The sequence below is a fragment of the Pezoporus occidentalis genome, unplaced genomic scaffold (assembly GCF_034315485.1).
Source record: "Pezoporus occidentalis ecotype Australia unplaced genomic scaffold, CSIRO_AGI_Poc_V1 ctg226, whole genome shotgun sequence".
Taxonomy (NCBI): domain Eukaryota; kingdom Metazoa; phylum Chordata; class Aves; order Psittaciformes; family Psittacidae; genus Pezoporus; species Pezoporus occidentalis.
This window is the reverse complement of record NW_026914138.1, coordinates 949,554-974,168: the sequence shown is the minus strand read 5'-3', so window position 1 is coordinate 974,168 and position 24,615 is coordinate 949,554. Positions and strand designations below refer to the sequence as shown.

The 24,615-nt window shown below is 43.4% G+C and overlaps 1 protein-coding gene across 4 annotated transcripts in view; it reads right to left on the bottom strand.

Annotated features, from left to right (window-relative positions):
• UNC5D (unc-5 netrin receptor D) overlaps positions 1–24,615 on the bottom strand; it is a 133,173-nt gene that overhangs the window by 18,336 nt on the left and 90,222 nt on the right. For 2 of the 4 annotated variants that reach the window (XM_062621005.1, XM_062621003.1), the window contains exons 5-9: positions 10,806–10,986; positions 9,892–10,059; positions 8,479–8,643; positions 3,869–3,901; positions 78–263 (exon numbers count right to left, since the gene is read on the bottom strand). In XM_062621005.1, coding sequence (XP_062476989.1) covers positions 78–263; positions 3,869–3,901; positions 8,479–8,643; positions 9,892–10,059; positions 10,806–10,986 — 733 coding nt within the window. The remainder of the gene's footprint in view (positions 1–77; positions 264–3,868; positions 3,902–8,478; positions 8,644–9,891; positions 10,060–10,805; positions 10,987–24,615) is intronic. The other 2 variants (XM_062621004.1, XM_062621006.1) reach the window with 2 other exon arrangements.

The window sequence follows — 24,615 nt, the reverse complement described above, 5'->3', positions numbered from 1 at the left end:
CCACTCATTGAATATGAGCGTAGTATCTCTTTGCAGTAGGAGCTCTGGAGAGAAGAGAATGAAATCACACCACTAACCTTGTCTGACTGTTTTAAAATTAAACGTCTGGAAGCCTCCTGTCAGTGCAGATGAATCAATCACATCCACGCCGTACTCACTCTGACTCCGCCTGTACAGGGTGACGCCGACCACCAGCACGGCTACAGCAATGACTGCGGCTCCCAGGCCAGAGTACAGGGCGATGTCACTGGCAGTCTCAATGTCTGAAAGGAGAAAAGCAGGTGCCAAGTCAGCAACACACACACGAACGTTCAGCCTGGTGCTGGCTGGAGCAAGCAGAGGGGTGATCTGAGGCTGGGGAGGTGACGCTTGAGACATAGATGTGGAGATCACAGCCCTTAAAGGCTGAGTCTTTCTATCACCGAGTTTGCGTTCTGGAGCTAATCCAGGAGGTCATGAATCCCTTGATAAACCTTTGTGCAGCTTTCTCCTTCCCTCCCCTCTTCCTTTAGTGAGCTTTAGTACAGGAAGGCACAGTCCATCTCTCACTGCTCAGAGGGGCTGAGGAGATCCCACTTAAAGACCTTCAGTCTTTAGAACCCAAACCATGTCTGTGCTGGCACCCGTGCATTAAGCTCACAACCAAGTTTTCTAAGACTGGAAACTTACAGCAGAGAAAAAGAACTCATTGCTTTGAGTGAATCCAAATGAAACCTGCAATATTATGTAATTGAATTATCCAGTCCCACTATCCGAGATCTTCTGGGATTTGGGACCACGTACCATGAAATTAAATTAGTTGGCATTACTTGTCTTAGATAGTTCCCTTAATGCCAAACTCTGGTTTAGAGGAGGAGAGGAACCTGGATTAACCCTATACATCATCTCTTATCCCGTATGTGGTGCTTCTGCTGTCTAGTGTGAAGCACTTGGTACACAAAGTGCATTTATTAGTAACAGAAGTAACCAGGAAATCCAGACTCCTCAGTATCAGTAAATAAACCACAATGGACAGAAATAATAAATAGCCAACTACTGAACTCAGGTAGTATCTGGGGGAAGACTTCTGCCAGGTGTAACAGCTCTAACCCACTTAGAACATTACATCTGCCCCAAAGTAAAAGGTTGGAAAGAATCCCAGAGAGGTGGACATTGCAGAAAGGAAGCTGTTAGCTGGCAAGGCAATTGTATGGGACTAACAGCGGGAGATGCCCATATTCCCTTACACCAGACAGGAAAAGGAGATGCAGAAAGACAGGGTCCTAAGGGAGGGCTAGAAATCCCGCACATCAAACCAGGCCAACCTGAATCCCAGTCCACTGCAATCACATACTGGTTTACCTCTGGTTTATCATCTACAATCAGGTGCAGATAAAAAAAGTACAGAAACTGACTGTGTTTCTATTTCTTCCAGTTTTCTATCCCCAAGCTATTTTGTTGTTGCAAACTCTATTGCTGGCTTCATTTTTGTGGGTATTTAGTACAATGAATAAGCCAAGAGAAGGGATGTGATGTGGTGGGAGAGTCTTCTTCCTACAGAACCACTGAGAGCTGGTGGTTATTTTACCATAAAGCCTCTTTAAGCCCTTCATTTTGATCATTACTTTAAAACAGAAAAGTACTGAAAATTTGAATTGCCTTTTCTACCTTCGTGGGGTACTAAATTATAAAGCCTGAAACATGCAGAAATAACCTATCAGTAAAAAATTACTGCCACCATAATGGCAACAGGTAGAAAATTGATCTCTTGCCATCAGAACCAGCATATAAAACACACCTCAAGTTCTCACCTGTGAGTAAGTGCAAGTTATTACTCTAAATCTACATAAATAGCTTGGCTGCTTCTGTTCAATTGATTCAGACGTCAGGCAATTTAAGTTTCATACTTTTATAACCACACACAGGTTAAAGCTGAGAACAAGAACAGAACTTTCAACATGAGAACAGTCTTGACTCAAAACCTTTCTGGAGAGAATGTTGCTTTTAGTGAACACTGTGAAGTATCCCTAAGCTTCAGCTCCATAATTTTCTATACAGGATGTTATTATAAAAAAATCTTACAATTATTCTGATTGAATTTTCTTATCTTTAATAAAATGGGCATTGTTCCATTTCACAGAAGACTCGGAAGAGCTATTCCAAATCTCTTCAACCTTCCTCTCTTATCTAATGGCTAATTCCTTCTGCGGGAGAGCAGACATTAAAGACAAAAGCAAAGCATGGCAAACTGGGGAACGGGCTCATTTTCTGCTTTCATTTGTTCCCAGAAGGGACCAAAGTGAAAACCAAACAAACTAGAAAAGAAAACATTTCTAGTCAACCAATTACTGTGTAATGAAGCGCATCCTCCCGGCCAGCGGCGGAGGGACGCTGCTGGAGCACCGCGAGTTCAGCCACTCCAGTGCCACGATACATGTCGGTGGTAATTGTAGCCTATATTTCACTCCACCTCCTGACACTGTTACACAACATTTATTGAAAGCACATTTGATGGTAATGAAGTTTCTATTAACTATGATTAAGTTTCATAAAGCACCTGAAGATAATTTAAGATGTGCAGGAGCAGAAAATGAAACATTTGGTTTAGTACATTAGGAAACGTAATTGATTAAATTATCTCATTTACAATAAGTGCTTTCAGGAGCTATGCAGGGCATACATCCCCTGTTTGCCATTAGAGTTTGCTATAAGAACGGGAAGGGTTTTCCAGCTTCCCACCCTGCCCTGCTTCCCTGTCCCTCATTGTGGTTCCCGCTCCCTCACACAGTCAGTTCTTGAGAACAAGGAGCAAAAGCCAGAGAGCTGTGCAAGAGGCTACTTAGTAAAACAGTTTGTTTCTCAGTGATCCTCATAATTGACTTTGATTTTGCATCAGTTCATGCACTCTTAAACCAAGGTCCTGTTCTGCTGAACAGCAACAAGCTGTTCTATGGCTCTAACCCCACAGCTACAACCAAACCCGTTAATTCTCCTGGCTTCTTACATGAGAAAATCAATTCCACTGAAGTTACTTCTGTAATAAATCAGAAAATAAAGTGATTGGACTGATACTCTTTCAAGACTCTCTAATTAAATGGGAACTGTGCAGATAAAACCACAGCAATTCCTAAGCTCAGTTCAAACACCTCTTACGCTCCAGGAGCTGGACCCACCTCAGACAATGCAAACAACTGCATGTGTTACTTCTCAGTACAGGTGGATTGTCGATTTAAGACCTTGAAAGGAATGAGGCCAAAAATGTGTTGAGAAATCCATTTGCCAGAATTCAGTGATGGTTTTTTTTTCTGGAAATTAAACAGTCAGAAATCCTGCAAACTTTGCCCAGGGTTTATGACAGAACAAAGCACTGTTCTGTGCACAGAGGCTGACTGTGGGTTGGATGAAATCGTATCCTTCAGTCAGTTCACTCCAAGTGTGCTGCTCTGAACTAGAATTCCACTGAAATCAGTCTAAGACTCAGAAACAAAAAGTGCAGGAGAGAAGCCCCAGCAGCATGTAAATGAGAACTGTCTATAGGGCAATGCAGATAAAGTCCCTTCACCAGCTGATAAACGCTGAAAGGGGCTGAACAAGTTCAGAGCCAGTGGTGGAACCAAGAAAGCACAAACCCCTGTATTAATTTCTCATTTTCTAATTACAGACCCGCAAGAGGCCAGCATCAAGCCATGCACGACGCAGAAAGAGCTCCCACTCAGACACAAATGACTATTTTCAGGCTAAAACTACCACCACAAAGTTGCTAAGAAGATGCTGTCAGTAGCTATGAAAGCCTTTCACACAACCTTCAGCTTTATTCAGCTCCTGAGCAAACAGAATGGCAGAGAAGATGAGAAAAATCATATTTACAAGAGAAAAAAAAATAACTTACTTTGGGATTTTATTTCATGAAGAGGTTTTTTATCTGAGAGAGAGAGAGAGAGAGAGAAAGTTGCACTTAATAAATTTACATGGAGCATATCTGTTTCCACTATCGCTTCTGTGTAGCTCTAGACATGAAACATCGTCTCCTTGTTTGCTCACAATGTGAATATTTTATGTTGTCCACAGCTTTCCCTTCATTTTCCCCCCCCTTTCTTTTGTTTCTAAATCTCTTTCTTTCAGGCTGTTTCTTTGCAGTTGTTTCTCCCTTGGTTATTTCAACTCTTTGTTAGTTTTACTGGGTGCTTTGATTCAGAATATTATATAGCAGTAAGGAAATTCAATGCTTTGAAGCAGCTCATGTGGCAAAGAACATTAAGAATTGATTATTTCTTTATGTGTTTGACAGATGGAAAGGTAATGGACAATTAAACAAGTAATTTATAAAATATAAACATGTACAATATATTCACATTTATGTATCTAAAGATGGCAGCTATAATTTAATATATAATAATGGCATCTATATGTGTATATAAAGAACACAGAGATGAATATGCTACTACGCATATGCAATTATATTTGAGTTGTAAGGAAATTCCCTTTGACTGAGTTGTTCCCCGGTTTCTCTTTTGATGGTTTTGGATGAAGGATCAGGGACTGGCTTCCTCAGGGGTGGGTTATCAGCACAACCACCGTTACTGCAATGCTGTGCCTTAGTGGAAACCACGTCATGGTCCAGGATGCTCAGTTGAGTGTTTTGCTGGGTGATGATGTAGAATCATAGAGTCATAGAATAGTTAGGGTTGGAAAGGACCATCCAGTTCCAACCCCCTGCCATGGACAGAGACACCTCACACTAAACCATCTCACCCAAATGTAAAGCAAATGGATTATGAGGCACCTTCTGTTATTTTTACTATCTCAAAACATGATCAGTTTAATAATACTTAACCCAAGAGATTCTTGGATTTGGGCTTTGCCAAAGTTTGCTGGGAGGGGGTTTCCCTTCTTAAGGTTGTTTTTATCTTTGCTGGAAATGATGGACATAAACACCAACTGAACTGTGTCACACTGAGCTCTGCAATAGGAACAAACAGTTTGATGCTGCTGACATCGCGCTCCCTACAGCAGAGACTGAAATGCATTTCCCAGAAAGCCTGGTGGGACTGCTGGGCCCAAAAGCCTCTTGGCAATACTCAGTATCATGGCTGACTGAGAAATGGAAAACAAAATTACTGGTGATTTATGATGCATTAGTAAAAAACCATGTTTGTACTTCATCTGCTGATGGCCTACTTGTTTGTTTCTTTTGGGGGCACTGGGAAAAGAAATCAATAGGTTTTGAAGTTATAAAACATAACATTAAAGCGCACAGATAAAAGTAAATCAAAATGCTCTGTGAAACCCTCTCTTCTGTTAAGCAAAGAAAAAGCTTTCACCTCTGCAAGACAGAGAGAAATCCACCATGGAAGAGTGTACTATGGAGAATACTGGTAGGAATCAACAACGAAAGAACAAATATGCAAGAAATGAGTAAGGTATCAGGAATCGTGTGAGTGAAGGGGATTTGGATTGGGTCAGCCTCCAGTTTCCCCCCAGCCCGGCAATCTTTCCTACCTATCAAATCCCCAACTAATTCTACCTTTCCTCTGCATTTAAGTTTCTATCTATTCAATTGTTACAAGTCCCAGAAGAAATTCCCTGAAAGAAGAGCACTTTCAGCTGCTCCTCAGTTCCAGACTGGACTGTCTGGATCCATCCAGAAAATCAAATGCCGAAGCGAGGAACAGGATGTTCCTGAGGATGGAAGAGCATCACCTCCAGGCTCTGCCCAGCCTCTCCTGTCAGGGACCAAGTACCTGTGAGGAGACCCCAAAGTTATTTCCTCTTCACCGACTGACTCCAAACTTGGAAATCCATGCTAGGGATTAGTGTTTTTTCTGCCAGTTCAATCTGCCCTGTGCTTTCCTGGCATCTTACACTCTCACCCTTACTTACACTGAAGTTCTTACTTGTTAACCAAAGAAATGTTTCATTTCTATTCTTGCCTCACAAAAGGAACAAAGTTAACAAGTTGTGCCTGATAAATAACCTCCAGGAGATTAGTTTTCTGTGGCGCAGCACTGCATTTCCTTCACAATTCCCCAGGGGATGGAAAGCAGAGCAGAAAAGGCACAGACTGGAAGATGAACAGGAGAAAAGGATTTTTAAAAAACAGGGTAATTGCATCAATTCCTGTTAGCTGAGAAAGCAATTACAGCCCTAAAAATACTCTGACACAAGTAGATACATACAGCTCGACCCATAAAGGAGGGAGAGCAGCACAATGCAAGATGAAAGAAACGGGAGACTCTGAACACTTCCTGGTACCCCCACCCCAGCAGAGGAAAGGAGCTGGTGGAACACAGAGAACACACAGCCCCGAGCTGATGGCAGCTCCACTCATTACCCAACAGCAGCAGCTTTCATGTCACTGGGGCTTTAGCTTCCTCTTTCACTCCTCAGAGCTCACTCAGTTCCAGACAAGTGCTGTTACACAAAGGATAATCCTGACAACACGCTCAACTCCAAACTATACCAGAGTAGAAATCCACCCCCCCACCCCCCCCCAATACCTGGAGATCAGTTTCTGATCCCACTATTAGGTGCAAAATTGCTGGTGTTTGCAGCAGAGACAGAATCTTGCTTTCTGTTTGTCTCTGAATTCATTGCAGAGTATTGTTGTTAGTTCAGTTTCCCCAAATCCCATCTCACCTTTGCAGGGAAAACTCAGCAGCAGCAGCAGATCCCCCCCACTGATACTCAGCATAAGCTGAGAATTTAGTTGTGTTAATTTTAAATAGCATTGCTTTGATGTCAATACATGCACCCCGAGTAGGCTTAGATTTTAAATGGCTTTCCATTTAAATCATAAAATGTGGGGTTTATTACTTATGCCACTTATCCTTTGTAAAATGATTCTGATAGTTCATTTCAACATCAAAGTTGCGTTTTACAAGCTTTGTGTGCCACAGTGACACAGGTTGATTCCATCTGTGCAAAATTTACTCCCATTTTCAAACAGGCTTTTTGTATCTTTTTACCCATAATGATCCATTTATTTAAAGGCAGCAAGTTCTTTACACACAGCATATTAAGAACATTTTAAGTCAATTAAGAGCACTTTAAGTCCCATTTGTAGAAAAGTGATTTGCAGCTGAAAGAGAAAGACTTTGCTATTCCAGACACTTCTTTTCAGACATGCACCACTGACTTCTGTTTGCACATGGGGGTGCAAACCAGTTACACGTTCTTAAATCTGCATCTATAAAGTGATTCTAAATGCCACAGCAAAGAAGAATTGGAATTCTTGTGCAGAGGCAGTGGTGGATCCTGGGCTGGCTCCATTGATTTCAGCTTGTTGGGGCATTTTTCTTTTTTACTGCAGTGCCATTAGTCAGGTTAGTGGTTCATTAACAATAATCTTTGCACCAGGGGCTGTGCAAACATAAAGCAGAGGGACAGACCCTGATGCAAAGAGCTTGATTTTATACAAAGCATTTGACACACAATGAAAATAGTAATTAATAATTCAGGTAATTATTAAAACTAAGTTAGTTGTCACGTTGTAACTATTCCAACGGACTACCTATCACACCACTTGGTGCTGTGGGCTTGTGTCTAGTGCTTGCTATTGGCGTCCTTAACAGGGAGCTGAAGCAAAGCAGGAGCTTGGAAGCTCTGCTTTGTTGTAATCTATTCAGTGGATAAACAGAGAACTATGTCTCTGGGGTTGTCAGTTTGCCCTCTTTCGTAGGCATCCAATTTAATAACAGCAAAAATAAATACTCCTGCACTATCTGTGCAATCACTGATGGGGCTGTCATGGGATGGATTTGATTTTTATCCTCTTTTCTAAACCCTGCTTTCTGAGGAGGAAGGTGAACTGGCAACTGCCTCCTTACGGCCTGAAGTAGTTCTGCTTTCAACCTCAATGTTCCTCTGCAGCACTTTTCAGAAGGCAGCCTGCTTCATGTCCCACAGCCAACACTACATTGGTATCTGCCAGCAAAAGCCAGCCCCAACCGTGGGTCATACCCCCTGTGATGAATTGAACTGTTTGGACCAGCTGACATCCCCCTCTGCCTTCCTGTTGAGGAACCCACCTCTCGCTCAAGCTGCAGGCCATGCAGATGTAGATCCTGAATGCCTGAACTCCCCATGGAGGAGATTTGCTTTTATTTATCTTCTGGGTTAAAGGCAACAACTGGAATAAACTTTGACCTTAAACAGCTCTTGCACCAAGAGCATTCGTTGTGGGGCTTTGCTGGCTCACTTGCAAGACGAGGTAGGAGGCCGAGCAGGACACTGAAATGTGCTGCAGCATGTGACTGTAGTTACACATTGCACAAAGCCTTCATTTGGATTTTCAGACTCGTAACTTCAAGGTGAAGTGTGTGCTGTGTGGACATCCACTTTCACACATGCAGCCCCCTGAAAACCATCTCTTTCACAGCCGGATTTGAGGCACGAGCGCTGCGCTGACACGGGTGTGTGGCACACGCTGCGCTCCCTGGCTCACAGCACACATCTCAGGCCATACCTCCCAGTCCCAAGCCAGCACCGACCGTTCCTCACCTTGAATGCAGAGCCCTTCCGTGCAGTTCTCCGACTCCTGGCTCACGCCCTCGCAGTATTTGCCCCCGTTGCGGGGAGGCGGCGCGATGCATTCCCGAACCCGCAGGTGCTCGCACTCGGGGCTGCACACAGACCACTCGCTCCACACCTCCCAGCTTCCATCCACTGAATGGGGAGGAAGGAGAAACAAGTGTCATCACTGTGTTCGGAGCTGGTGTAGTCAAGGTCCTGCCAAGAATACCTGTTTCCTATCTCTCCTCAGGTCACAGCAAGTAAAGTTTCATTCCGAGGAGAAATAAATAGAGTTTGGTCAGATGCGATGTTAAAATCCAGCATTAGGATGCACCTCCCCAAGCGTGCAGCATGGGAGCTTTTAGAATAGCACCAATGTGTAGCATTCTACAAACAGAGTCAATTAAAACGGCAGGAGGAAGCATTTCCTTGGGCACCCGGCCATCGGCTTCTAAAGTTTCAGCACAAATTCTACCTGAAGCCAGGCTGACGTCGAGGCTGTGCATTTTCCTACCAGAGCAGGGTTGGTGACATCTACAAAAAGACCAGAGCAGACCTGGCCCTGCAGACTTCTGGCTAACGCCCTGGGCAGGAGAGAGGATCAATCTGTTGCTCTGCTGACTGATTTATAGCTGTCTCTGACCCTGTCCGATAATGAGAAGGGTTTCCACAGTTCCCTTTCTCTCTCACGCACAAATCAAACCAAAGAACAGTCAGATGTACAGAGACATGTTTATATCATACGAAGTTTTTAAATCCCAGTTCAGCACATGTTGTATTTAAAAACTCATAAAAGCCAGGAGAGATTTGTCAGAGTCCAGACAATTTATGATGTGACCACAGACTAACACAGTCTCTTACAATACACATGCACACAGTTCCACTGACTTTCTTTAGCTCTATGTGTGAAACACCAAACCCAGAATCAGACAAGGGAGGCTTCAGGTGAACAAATAAGGAAATGGAGTATCCAGGTGTCCATGCCCCATGTATGGCCCAAGCTCAGCTTCCAAAGGTTAATATATATGGAAAGCAAACTTCTGCCAGCTAAGTTCTCAGTTTAGGTTTCTCCGTTTCCCTTTAGCATTCCTAATGTCACCTCCCCTTCCCTGTACCACCCCCACTAACATGATTTTCCTACTGAACCAGTTCCTGTTATTATTTAGTTATCTTCAGTGTAAGTTAAAGCACTGACAAACCTGGCATGTCAGGCCATAGCTGCTTGTGACCTGCTCACACCTACATCAGGCTCTGAGCTGCGTCTAAACAAGGATGCAAGTGTTTCCCATTTCCTTTTTGACCTCGATGGGTTCGTCTAAGCCCAACTGGCATTTGAGGCTGAAACAGCTCTCCCACGAACGTTACCCAGGGTCAGTCCTTAGCAGACTGTGCGTATCTCACCAGGGCAGAGAGAAGTGCAGGTGATTTTCTGTACAGACATCCCTTCACAAAAGGCACCTCCATTGAGCGGAGCAGGGTTGGTGCAGGTCCGGGAACGCTTCTGCCAGCCCCGACCACAGCGAGCGTTGCAGTTGGACCACTCGGTCCAGGATGACCAGCCTCCATTAACTGCAAAACACCAACACGCCGGAGGCTAAGAGCCATCAACCAACACATCTGATCAGATCATGTCATTCAAAGGCAGAAGTTTGTTTTTTTACTCTACAGGCAAATGCCAAGCTGCAGGAGGAACATCGCTGCACATCAGTACACAACCACATCAAGGCCATGGTGTCAGAGAACACAAGCATTTGTTCTGGAAGAGTACTATGGTTTAAGTGCAATGACTGACAGAGCCTGGGAGGCAGGCAAGAGCAGGCATTTCAATTCTCATAAAATAAGCTTTGCTCAAATCGTAAACAAGACTTCCTGACTTTAAAAAGGGTGATTCAGGAATGCTCTGCCTTCCTGAGAGAGGAAGGTAATAAAGCCCTGGTTCTGCTCTTCTGTCCTTTGCTGAGTAATATCTAGATTCAGTAGATCCAATTAAGGCAGCCCTTTATGTACCTCCCCAGGCTTGTGCTCCAGGCTCTCCTGGTACAGGCGAGGCTTATTTCTGTGGTTTAGTTTATAATTGGATCTTCATACTATCTGGAGCAAGGACTGCTATTATTGACATAAGTTCTGGGAATCCATCACAAACAAACCCCTCGTAATTCCAATCTCTCTAAGAGCAGGAGGCATCTCAGCCTTGAGCAACAGAACTGAAATTAGCCGTTTGATTCAGAACCAACTGGATGCTAAAAATACAAAGTACTCCAGCACTAACAGCACACACATCTATGTTCCTCTGTAACCAGCACGTTCGCACTGACCGTACACCACGACCGTGGCAGACATGCTCCTTCTCTTGGCAACGATGTTGGCAGCCATGCAGGTGTAGTTCCCCGAGTCAGAGAGGCGTGCCTGTCGAATGATGAGGTTGTGATCTGCTCTGGTGTCAATGTTCTCATCCAGGTTGGAATCTATGGGCTCCTCGTTCTTCAGCCATTCCACCTGGAGCAGAGAAGAACAGGAAATAGGAAACGAAAAGATGGAAGCAGGAAATGCTAAATTGTATTTTAGTGATTTCATTAATAAATGTCATTGTGATCTTTATTATAACATTAAAAGTGAAGCTAGGATGGGATTCCCAAGAAGGCAGACATTCACAGACTCAGAAACTATTCCTCTGTTCCTGTCGTGAAGACCCTAGAGCTTATTAACAAAGCACATCAAATTAAATGCTGGGTCATAGCAACGTAGCAAATAATGAAAGAACAGAAAATGGCAAAGAGCTTGTTCAGAGCTGTATGGGTGTGGATTGTAAGGGAACCGTTACTGTTCTACTGAGCAAAAAGGAAGGAAAGGAGAGGAAGAAGAAGGTAGGAAAAAAGGAGAGCAATTAATCACACTCTCCCTGGTGGGGTAGGTAACGGCCTCCTTAATGTTTAATCTGAGATGTGATGATAAAATTACTGATGTGATTCAGTCACTGTCCTGCTTAGGGGATCCTTCTGGCTTCCCTAAGGAAAGGCAAAACAGGGAAATGTCTGGAAACCTGTAAAGCCAAACGCAGGCACTTGATGCCTTGAGCCAACAACCTCATTGATCTGATTGGGAAGTATCTGCTTTGACTGCAGGAGCAGAGAACCCTGACCAATGCCCACGTGCAATCAGCCAACGACCGCACTGGCTTCCTATCCCTGCACCTCAGAGGAAGGTGCTGTGGGCTGGTAACTTAGAAAGTGACTGATTTTTAGTCAAAGAATATGGAAGAAAATGTCAACAGAGAAAAAATAAGAACTATTTACAACTACTGCTCTGGATATGCAGTGCTTCCCATGTCAAACAGTTGGACAGTGATCAGCGATCACCCAACCTTTGTAATAGGGTGGGTGACATGTAGTAAGGATTATTAATTCCACTTATTTTGAGCGAGAAACAGAAGGATGGAATCACACAGGGCTGAGTGGTCACAGATTCCCAGTTTCCGTAAACCCCAGAGAGCATTAGGATTTGTTGTGAAGGTACATAAATACCACGAACTGCTGTGCATAATGTATCTGAGGAGACCCAGGAATTATCTCCAAGGCATTTCTTGACTTGAAACATTACAAAGAAATAGTTAAGGCATGGTAAGCTACTGCTACAGAAGCGAAGCATTAAAAATAGAAACAGAATTAACACGTTCTGTTAAAAGACTAAATAAATAGGAGTTATTTTGATAGCTTTTCCAGACCTGAAGGAGGGGTGGCTGGGCCCTGGAGTCAAATCCCCTTCCCATCTCAGTTCAGACGAATAACCTCGTTAGGAACTTGCGGAAGGACCTGGAACTTTGTGGTAATGAGCTTATGGATTTCCTAGCTCCAGGCGTTCATTAGCGCTCTGCTCTGCGCAGATGGTCTGCGATTTGTACACTTCCCAGTTTACAAACAAATCTGCACAAGCTGACCAGCAAAGCCAATTACATTTCATGCCAGACAGCAGCTTCCCCTTCCAGTAGCATCCCTCACTCTGGGTGTGTGACCGACATGCCCCACAGCTTCCTATATCCCAGTCAGCTGAGAACTTACCCTGAAAGGAATGCAGATCTGTGGCACTGGTACCCTGCATGGCGACTATGGATTAAAGGAAGTCATTGGTTTACACATGTCACCAGAGGCATTTCCCGAGTGTGAAGTACATTACACACTGCATACAGAAAGCAGTTAAAAGGTTTTAGATCTGTATGCTCTTCCTTAAGCTGAAGTTAACCAAAAATGGTAACAGAGACAGAATATCACCATCAAAGCTCACATCCGGCACTGGAGCCAGGCCTGGCTATTTCTGCCTTCTTACAAAGCTCTGTCACCACGCTGCTTTGCTTCACTTCTCAAACCTGAACTTTCTTTACACCGGGATTACTTTTTAACTGTCTCCTTCACAGAAGTTTCAAGAGTTTTGGGACCAGAGGCTTTGTGTGCCCCAGTGCACACCACAACAAACATTCCCATGCAGTTTCTAAGTGAGGAGCAGCACCTGACCCAGCTGTGCTTATGTGTGGGAGCCAGAGGAGACCTCCTTTGGCATTGTCAGGGCACACAATCACCCTTTGGCATGAACCTCACACACACTCAGGTGTCCTCATTTCCACTGCTAGAAGCACTCCAGGCAATCTCCTGGCCAACATTCATCCCTACAACTGACACCTCACCTCTACTGACCACGGGTGGCCAGGCGCAGCTCTGGAGCAGCCACCAGCCAGCCCTGCTAAACCCAGTAACACTCAGCTCTTCCCTGAAGAGTGTTTCTTTGAACGCATTACATTCCCCTTGGTCTGAGTGAGAGGAGGAACAATCAAGTAATCCATTCACTATTCAGCTTCCCTCTGCAGTGAACTGTACTACTCATTATCAGAGAGGGTTCCAGCAAAGAAACTAGGAATGCAATTTAAATTATGGAACAGCAGCACAAGCATAAATCAAGTGGCAGAAATTCAATGGTCGCAGTCAGAATTAAACTCTCTTTATGTGCAGTGTAATGACAAACACAGTCGTGTCCAAAGAAATGACAAACATGTCTAGTACTACCAGAGCTACCATTGCACAAGGGCAGCTCTGGGGCAGCGGGCTCCGGGTACCCATGGCTGTGACTCTCGTGCTCCAGGGAGTTTTTCCTGTACACAGTTTTCCAGGAGGGAGCTCACACTGACCCCCTGTTTGCTGAGTCTGGGGCTGCCAGGCTTGGTGAATGAAAAACATTTACATTAAAGCAAAGCATTTCAAAGAATGATGATCACAGTGAAGGGAGAGCATTAAACAGATGGAACAGAAACATGAACGCGTTGAGAGATGTGAGATCCAAAGAGGATTTGTAAGGGAGGGCAGCATTGCCTTTTGCTTTTTATCTGGAGGCTTGATGACACTGCAAATGCTCATCTCCTATTCCAACTTCCCCCTCCCTTGAAGAAAACTCAGATTTGTTCAGACTCCTTCACTGCCATTGCCCCAGCAGTCAGAAATGGAGAACCAATGGATGGCTTTACAGGATAAACTGATAAAGGAGTCATGATGACAAAAGGTTGTGGTTACTTGCAGGGATGCAACCTTTGCAATAATTCAGCACACACACAAATACACAAACACAACCAAGCAAATGAAAGGCAAAGAAGCAGACCGTGTCTCCACACTGAAATGAGGCACGGTGTTCTGAGCTGCCACCCTGCAGGGCCTGAGGAGGAGACTCAAACCTCATCAGCATTTCACTCCTCCAGCTTCCTCATCAGCAGAGGTCACACAGTTGCTTGTAACGCAATTAAATACATTTCTTTTTAAGAATTAGGCTGTCTGAAGATCTGAAATGTTTCCATCTTGAACCAGGCTTAGTTCAAAACCTGCTATAATATGCCACAAGTTTATATAAAGACATCTGATTTCCCCCCCCCGAAATTAAATCTGCTCAGAATTAAAATACCCCCATCAATTTCTACCAAAGGCTAATCACATAATGATGTAGACAAGAAATGCAGGGGCAGGTATGGATTAACTCTGCTGCTACAGACTGGCTGGCAGTAGATGAATTAGCATAATCTAAATTTGTTCCAATTACAGAAAGCAATTATCAAAGCCCAGCATTATCAACGTGAAATCAGTTAAATACACCACAGCCCAGGCAGATTACAATGGGAGTTAGTGAACTCTGGTTTTGCTGTAAAAATAAAGCTAATCCTAAATCATCCACATTTCTCTCTGCTGTATCCAATACTGAAACGGCCCATCAGCTCCCCACGGCAGCAGCACAACTGCTGCTTGAGCTGCTGCAGGTGATGGAGTCTCGCTGCGTTTAGCATGTGTAAAATAAAGAACACACATATGTCAGTCCCTTTTGTGTGTGTGTCCACACAGACACTATAGACAGACACCCTCCATCACCATGCAGAGGATTCAAACACTTTGGGGACTTGTGGCTACCCATGAGAACATTGATGGAGGCAGGGCTGAGTTAGACTATAGAAAAGCTTGGGCAAAGGTTGCTGTGGTTCCCTTAAAGCTCTGCCCATTTTATAGCTTTTGTGGGAAGAGAATGTTAGGCCCCAAAACCTCAACTGCTTTTGAGCCCAGTCACTGAGATTTAACACCCAACAGGAACACCACAACACAAAGGTCTTGTTGGCACACATGATAAATTTGGTGGGTCAGAAGACAGAAGACGTTGGTACTCCTGCTTTTAGATTATACTATACTGCCCCTTAAATACAACATAGAATCATAGAATAGTTAGGGTTGGAAAGGACCCTAAGATCATCCAGTTCCAACCCCCCTGCCATGGGCAGGGACACCTCACACTAAACCATCTCACCCAAGGCCTCTTCCAACCTGGCCTTGAACACCGCCAGGGATGGAGCATTCACAACCTCCCTGGGCAACCCATTCCAGTGCCTCACCACCCTAACAGGAAAGAATTTCCTCCTTATATCTAACCTCAGCTTCCCCTGTTTAAGTTTGAACCCATCAGCCCTTGTCCTGTCACTACAGTCCCTAATGAAGAGTCCCTCCCCACCATCCCTATAGGCCCCCTTCAGATACTGGAAGGCTGCTATGAGGTCTCCACACAGCTTTCTCTTCTCCAGGCTGAGCAGCCCGAACTTTCTCAGCCTAAACATCTGGCTTTCTCATGTGGTCAATAAACAGAGTACATATACATCAAAGACAATATAGTCAGAATGTCAGCTTCTCTTGAGGAGAGAATCAATTGCTCTCGCGATGCAAGATAAATGCTCCAGGATTTTGAGATGGGAAAGGTCAACACCTGACTTATGGCAGCACAAATGTTTCTATCGCACGGACAACATACAGGGTTTAAATATGCTCTCTTTCAGATGGAGAAAGCAGCAAACACATCCTCAACATCCTCTGAGCCCACTCCACTGTTCATGATAGCCTCACACATTCCTCATCCTTTCTTTGTTCTCATTTCCTTCTTCTCACACTTCCTTTCCTCCAGACACCTGCCTGCTGAAGGTGCCCACTGCCTTACAACGGCTACCATTAGCGAGGCTCAGAACCCTCCATCTCCTAATAAATACTATCAAAAAAACTATTTAGTGTGAAGCTGTTAAAAATACCTATATCTGTTTAAGACTGTACCTATATGTGTTTAAGGTTGCTGATGTTGATTCCAATGCCATTTCTGTAGTTGCCCATGAAGGTACTAAATTTATTCAATGCAAATAATACAGAAGGCATCTCTACTTGAGCTCTTGGCTCCCAAAGAACAAAACTAACACTTCTATATTCAAAGGAACTGGGCAGTGCTGTATTTTCCCTGACTTTGCATTAAAAAAGAAGGAAAGAACCAGCTGAGAACTTGTAAAACTCAGACATTTCTAGGTGAAAGCTTCCCTCTCCCCCACCCCAACCGGAGCAAGAAATCACGTCTGAAGCTGATTCCTTTCTACAGAGAGTTTCTTTCCATAGAAACTGTTTGCAATATTCTCCTCCACACCATGGTTAGCAGCAGGTATGTCACGCTGCTGACACGTTCTCCACTGCCTCTGGAGCAGGCTGAAGGAGGCTGGATCACGATGCTGACGTTTGTTTGTATGAATATTCTCCCCATACTCATCAGCTCAGGCCTCTGGCTAGAAAGAGTTCTTTCTACATTGATTTAGGTCCCATATCCCACAGTCTTTAAGAGCCTTATGAAACATGGCTTTTAGTGGAAGAGAGCAAGACACATCCCTTTCAGTTCCTTTCAGATCTAGCAGGAGCCTCCTGTTTCTAAAACTTCAGGTGTGTCTGAGCTGGAGAAACTTTCCTCACTGCTGGAGTTTGGATGATTTGATTACAGCCATGCATTAAGATGGCAGCATGTCTTTGTTACACTTCTGTTTTGCTTTCTACCCTCAGACTCAAACAAAGAAGTAGGAGAAGCCTCCACCAGCATAAATCATTGCGGGAGATTAATAAAAACCAAAGGCCACTTTGCTGGGTACAAACCATTCATATCTACCTTTATGATCCCACAGTTATTTTATCAACCCAATCAGAACTCATTAATCTTCCCTGCTCGGAACTTATCGCTAGCAGCACACCAGAAGCAGGTCAGCTGTACCTGCTGCCTCTGTTTAAATTAATCCACTGAGGGAATACTGGTACCCGATCGTTTAATCACGGCGCTGTCACACCGTTCTGGTAAGCATATTTTTCCTTCATTAGATTGAATGTATAATCTCATTACATAAATCTGACACACTGACTCAGTCATCAGTCAGCCCAGGCTTTTGTTGGTTGTACTGTGGAAAACAGCACAGGAATCTTCCTTTGGAAGAGATGCGCTCAGTTGTTGGATCACCTGAGAGCCCAGGGCTGCTTGCTGCTTATGCTCAGTTTCTCTCCTATTGTTGCACTGTACGTGGTATGCAGCCAGTGTATTTGCTCCATGAAGCTCCAACAGCAAGGGGAGGCAGGAGGGATGATTCGCACCCATGGCACTCCTTATACCACGGTTCATGCTCTGAGCTACATCCAGTTCAGAGCAAAGTGAATATTTTTGTGTGCTTTAAAAAACACAGCCAAAAATTCCTATTGCTGAAAAATCCAGAGGAGAATCAAGGCTGGCATGGGAGGGGGTGAGTCAAAATGCAATTCAAATATGCTTCTGAATAACTATAATGGGAAAGGTTACAGCCTGTATGTATATCTCAATTTGTAACACTAAAGGTGGGCAAGGACTTGACTCAGACATGCTATTTTAGAACACTGTTATAAAGACACACTGCTAAACATGCCATTGCTAATGGTACATTGTCTGATTGGTGAAGGTATCATCAGATCCCCCCTGCTATTTCTGGAGGAGTAAGTATCTCACATTAATTGGAATGCTGGTTTTTACCCTGGTGCAAAGATTATGAATGAATCAGCATTAATAAACCCAAAGGTCATTACATGGCTTCCACAGTAGTTTTCCAGTGGGGGAGTGCACACAAAGGACTTCAACGACTGTAGAGTAAGCAGAAATCAATGATCGAGCAGAAACTCAGCTCCTAATCCCTTGACTATAAAGCTCAGCAGCACCAGTGAGCAGATGAGACTCATCCAGAGCTTTTCTTTTTCCCCAAGCAACTCAAATCTAAGTATATTTAGTAATGCACAGAACTTGTTTAAAAGTACGCGTGGCACAGTACATGTTCCTCATTATGGTGAATTAGGATGGTTAGAGAGACACAAACAGCTAAAGGCCCCAGGGATGGTGCTCATAGGGTGGTTGCATTTGTTTTGCAATGCACGGGTGTTTGGAAAGTAATTCTAATTGCCGTTGACACTGAAACCCAACAGTTTTAGAGAAGATTATTGGGAATGTTTACAGTGCTTTGCTAACACGCTTCTGATAGGCGAGATCACGATTACCCCTAATTCTTAGAGATAAGAAACTCATCCCAGAAAGCTTATGGTAATTTAAAACTAAGAGTACAAATAAGGAGCACGAGGAGAAGGCTGAAACGTGCTGCAGATCCAGCCTTCAGGAATCAGCAACAGAAACACCAAGCCACAGTTAAGTGACCGCAGCAGTCGGAGCTGCTGCTGGCAGAACAAGAGGCCAGCACTGAGAAAGCCTCCAATTACCTGTTTGCTCTTACCAGCAAAGCTTCCAAATCCTTGTAGGACTCCTTCACGCAATTACTTTCATTATTTATAATTACAAACATAATGATAAGGTTTTATAACTTCTCCTTTCATGTTCAAGCCTTCAACGGTAAGAACACTTCTGAAAATAGTACCAGAAAAATACATGCCACTGCAAAACTGTGCATCAAAAGAAGAAAAGCTCCAAAGCACGTCTTCATACAAAGGAATTATCCATGCAGGAGAACTACAAAGTTACCTGTTTTGTTTCCCCTCCTTTTCAGCTGCCTGCATGAAACCCAGCATACACTCATCTGGAGACAACAGCCAAGGGGGTTTTCCAAATATAAGGTCTATGTGCAGGGACTAAGATGCTTCCAATAGCTGCAAAATGTACAAAATCAGCCAAAGAGGCACCTGGAGAGGCGCTGAGAGCTGACCCATGCCCCCGTTTCAAATAATTGGTACAGGTCTAAAAAGATCAGGTCAAAAAATGAAGTGACGGATTTAACACATTCAGTCAGTGCAGTGGCAGAACAACAGAGAGGGGTATGATCTCACACTGCATGCCAGGAAGGCAAACACAGGGTCAGTGTGTCTCCTCTCTCCGGTGCTGGTCCAAATGGGAATGCAGAGGCTGTGGGGGCTTCTAGCTAAAGAAACAGCTCTCTGCTCAGCCTGGGAGAGTTCTGGGTATTCCTGGTGAAGTACCTGAGTTCAAACCATGCTACATACCTCTGAGCTTGATTTCTAAGAGAAATCATAAAACATGCTCACCTGGAAGTTAATTCTCTTCCCACTTCCCACTAAGTAATAAAGATGTATCAGAGCAGGGTTGGTACTGGTACACTGGGGATTTCTTCTGGCCAGCAGACACCCCAGTGAGGAACAACCACTCCAGTCAAACAGACTACAGCTTAGGCACGGGAGTGAACACTCAATCTAGGTGGCAGCTGTATTATAGAATGAGAACAACTCTTAATGCCACACACACAGGGAGTCCAAATAAATGGGGTTTGTGCAGATCTTAGTTATCTGTGACTCCCTGAGATTGCTCTCATATAATGAGATGCATTTTGTGGATGAGGCTGAGGAGACTGACAGATCTTCTCTGAGGAGCTTCAACAATGGGCAGCAACACTGAACAATGGCAAATGCTCGGGGCATCCCTACAAAAACCCTCTCAGAAACTCCTCTTGACTCAAGTACTCAGAAGGCATTGTTTTAAATGCCCACCTCACTTTGGGAGCACCACACTTTAGAACAATGAGACACTCAACATCTTTAAGCACCTTATGATGTGCAGAGGCTCAGTACCTCCTGCAGCACACCTGGCTGACCCCCTTTGCTCATTCAAGTGTCTTTTCAAAGGGGTGTTTGTTTGCTCCCTAGCTGTCTGTGGTGGAAACAAGGACAAACATTAGGAAAAAAAGAACTGCATTAACAACATGGGCTCTCCACAGCATTTGGGAGTTGCCAGTGACCAAAAAGAACATCCAAAACACATCCAGCGCAGCGTTAGGCAGCTTAGCAACAGCATTAAAACCAAATGTGATTGTAATGAATAAACAGAAAAAACCCCAAAGCATTAACCTACCTTGTACAACCAGATACTCCAATTTCTGTAATGTGCTGCTCCCTGGAAATACATACAGCTAACCCAGTAAAACATCCATAATGTATTTAAAAGACTACCAGTTCTGTGCAGAGCAATGTCCTCTTTATTCCCCATTTACACAGAATAACTGTGAAATCTAAGCCTTTTTATTTCAGCATATTGAGCAATAGCATTAAAGTGGTTTTTACAAGCACTGATAATCACAAGCCTTTTCTGCCTTTGAAACCTGTCCTTTGTTTGAACCTCTACAGAGTATTACTGCAGGCTCTGTACTGTGTGTATCACAACTCCTGTTGCAATTCCTAATCCACGATCTAGGCTGAGTAAAAAAAACAACCAGAGCACTGAAGATGAAATACTGTAGGAGAAAAGACAGAAAGGTAACACTGAAGCAGAGGTTTCTCTCAAAGACAGTGATGAAGGGCAAGGAGTGAATACCAGATGTGAACAAAGACAAAACAGCATATAAAAGAAAATAAACTCAATCTTGATTCTGGATTTGTGCTGTCCATGGAGCAGTCACAGGCTTAAACAAAAAGGCTTTAATTGGGCAGATGTTTTATATGTAAGCCCTACATATTATTAGACTATCATGGTCTTAATCTGATCAGTCCATACCAACACACCCTGTGTTGCCCACAATACCTGCCCATTTCTCCCTCTTTGCTCAACCTGGAAAAAGCAGTAATGATGTAGATAGCCACAAGAAACCCCTCTTTCCCCAGCTCAGTGAATAATTAGTTATCAGCCTGCAAGTGGTGCTGCAGTTACCAGAACCTTCACTCCCCAAGGACACACTTAGACAATTAAGTCTATGAAAAATCCCTGTTCAAGCACACAGCGTGGCTTGACTCTGGAAATGCTTCTTCCACTCATGTGTGCAGTGACGTCCAAAGCGATATCTGTACTTCATAACTCTTTACTGCCTTATGCCAAAACTGATCTTCTGCACAATTCAACAGAGAGAACTCTCCTACGTTAGGTATTTGCACAACTCTGAACATCCACATAACGTATGTATATATAAACTGTCATGAAAACGTTGCTTTTCTAGAATAAAGGACTCTTTTATACCCCTGAAATCTCAGTATTATAAAGGTCTAATTCAAAAAAAGCAATACTGCACACATACCAATTCAAACAGGTCCTTACATCTGTCAGCTGGCTGCCACCTGAATGACCTGAAGGTTACATCTGCCCTGCTGTAAGACAGCAGTCTTCTGTAGTACCTCAGAAGACCTTATTAATCATTGTAATACCTTTATGTCTGATCTGGTAACCACCACAACACGGCCTGGGCTATGTCAAGGTGAAGGTGCCTGTTTGGAGACATTAGCAGCTACCATAATACTTGGATTTGTAATATGACCAATAGGCTCATTGAGAGCATATTAATATATGTAATATGGCAATATGTAAGATATGGAATATGACAATACTGCTCATTAAGAGTTTGGAGCAATGCTGCAGTAGCAGGCTGAAGATCTGAATGTTAGACAAGATTCCAGCCCACAGAGACCTCCAACCAACTATGGAGAAAGAGCAAGGGGTTCTGAAATGCCAAACCCTGCTTTTCATCACTAACAGTGAGAGTTAAGAATTGGCATAGTTCCTTCACAGAGCAAAAGGAACTGATTTCACTGTTCCAAATGGAACATCACCTAATTTTATCACGTCGAAGTTAACTGTCAGATTTCTTACAGCTTCCCATAACTTTATGATTTGAAATACGTGAATGCTGGCTGCAGCAGTTCAAAGTAAAACCAGTTTATAGGAAGAGCTTCTGTGCAGATAAATAATAATTGAACAGATTGCGCATATCTGAGACCTCAATCTTGAAAGTGAGATGTCTTCAGTGAAAAATGGAACACATTTATTGTATTTGTAACTAACATACCCTAAAAGTAAAGCAAATATTGATATTCCAGGCACAAGACCCAAGATCTATAACTAACCGTATAAAATGCATGCTGTTTGCATTTAGCAATCATACTCTGTTTTCCATAACTAGAAACAAGACTCATTGAAGTCTATAATTCACCAGCCTTTTTTGTCATAGTATTTTACGACAATACCATTATCCTGCCATACTACATTTACTGTATGTGTACAAGTCCCATAAATACACAAGCCTATGTAAAACAGGCAGCAATGACTCTCACTACTTTTGGAATCCTTGCAGCTTTTGAATTTTATGTGGGTTTCACATTTTGTTGATGTGTTTGCAATGGAATACGTACTGCCCAGAAGAGGAATGATTTTCCATTTCCAGTAAAAGCTATAGTGGTAAACAAACCATCAGAACTCACGCAGATATTCCCTGGAACATCCACAACAGTCCATTAAAATGCCAAAATCTGTGTTGAAGAGAAGCGCTGGATACAGCGCGTTTAGAACTTGACTATAGGCACGTATTAAATGATAAAGATATGTGAGAGTATTGCACAAACCTCTGTAGGGCACTCCACACGAGTTTACACTCGTCAGGAACAGTTTAGCACAACAGCTGCCCTTTTAGTACCAAACCAACCCACCCATAAACAAAAGCAGCAGGAGCAGTGGAAAGAGCTGCAGGTTGCTCCTGAGGCTCGACTATGAGTTAGTCTCATCTAGAGATTTAGTCTCAGAGAGTATTCAGAGATTTAGGATGAATTTTAAGGTCAAGTTCTGCTCGGATTTGCACCTCATGCATCACAACTGACTTCAACTCTGTTACTCATCAAGCGTTTCTGGTTGGGAATTGCTCCCCCTGAGCTAATCCATTCTACAGCATTATCACCCATCTTCAAAATTAAGCCATACTAAGTTCCCATTAAACACAGGTCTCCAGAGGATGATAGAAGCTCCTCCTGATGGTGAATTTCAGAACAGAATACAGAAGCTTACTGTCCAATTAAAGACGCATTTAAAACCTGGTTATCAAGTCCACTAATTTAAACAGGGGCAACCTATGACAGCTTGAGACATTTAAAACCCTTTTGTCACTGATGGAGGAGTCAGGAGTAATACGCCTCCACTATACCACACCACCTGTCTAAAAGGATTACTAGGTACAAAAGCAAGCAATTTATTTGCTCCTGTACCAAAACCAATTAATATTTTACTGTCCGAGGCCCTAATAAGATAGAACATGCAGGACAGATTATCCTAAATTTAATTAAATGAATATTGACTGAGTATTTTCCAGGTTACAGTTCAAGACCTGTCTGACAAGTCACAGAGCACAACACCACGACTACCCAGGACCAGACAGTAAGAAGGAATTACCATCAGTGAACTAGAAAGGATGCTCTAATTTATTCTGTTTGCTGAGCCTCTCACAAGCCACCCGGATCTATCAGTCGCATCGATTCCAAGTGCTTCCCCTAAGCTGGTACAGAGCTGCATGAAATGACAGAATCAAGTTGTCTGCATTCTTCACTGCTTCACTCCAAAAGTAAATGATTGTGTCACCGAGAGGCAGTGACTGCAGTGCTCAGTATGTTCTTGAGAAAGAAAAATACCCTTTGGCAAGAGTACAGGAAAACACTAAGGCATGATGAGGGTTACCAACCTGCCAGCGTTATGGATGTGAAATCTTACCAAAGTTGCTATATATAGTCAAGGTAATAGGTATGAACGGCACTCTATCATGTTAATGGCAGGGCTGTAATACATAGGAAATAGCTGTACAACATGTATTTCTCAAGGATGAGGGCTTAATACCCACTTAGAACTCGCAGCTTGCATCCCCACTGCTTTGCACTTTGTGTATCGATTTAAAGCTGAGATTTGTAAGAAGTGGCTGGTGACAGAGCCTGGCTGGTCCGGGGCCCCAGGTGTCTTCAGCTCCTTTAAACACCTTTGTGAACCTACACGGAAAGGGTTACAGAGTCTTACATGATTCTGTAGCATCTAAAATGCCTGTAAGCAGACTCTACATGGCATCAAGAACAAAGCCAGGCAATCCAGACCATGCAAACGCTGTTTCACACACACAGGAGCACCAGGAAAGCCAGCTTGATGCTGAACAGAAGAAGGACCTCAAAGACTATGTGCTTTAGAGAAGAATTACTGAAATGCTGAAGGATGCAGAAGAAAGTATTAAAACAGACTGGAGGGGAGCCTGAAAATGCTAACGTTCAGCACACACACAAGGAGCAGCAAGCTTGTGAAAGACAGCAAAAAGGAGGATCTGTTTCTTGTGTCCTCCACCATTACTACCAAAAAAAGAAGAGTTTCCATAAACCAGAGAATGCAGACTAGAGAGAAACTACTTAAAGAAAGACTAAAAGGACAGCTGAGAAGAAGCAACGAAAGAACGTCAAGAAATTCACTTGAGATGATGACCAAGAGAAGAAACAAGAGGTCTTATAAATTGTACTGTAGAAAATGAAGCACCACCTCAAAACCATCGGAATTCCATGAACAGAAAGCAAAATC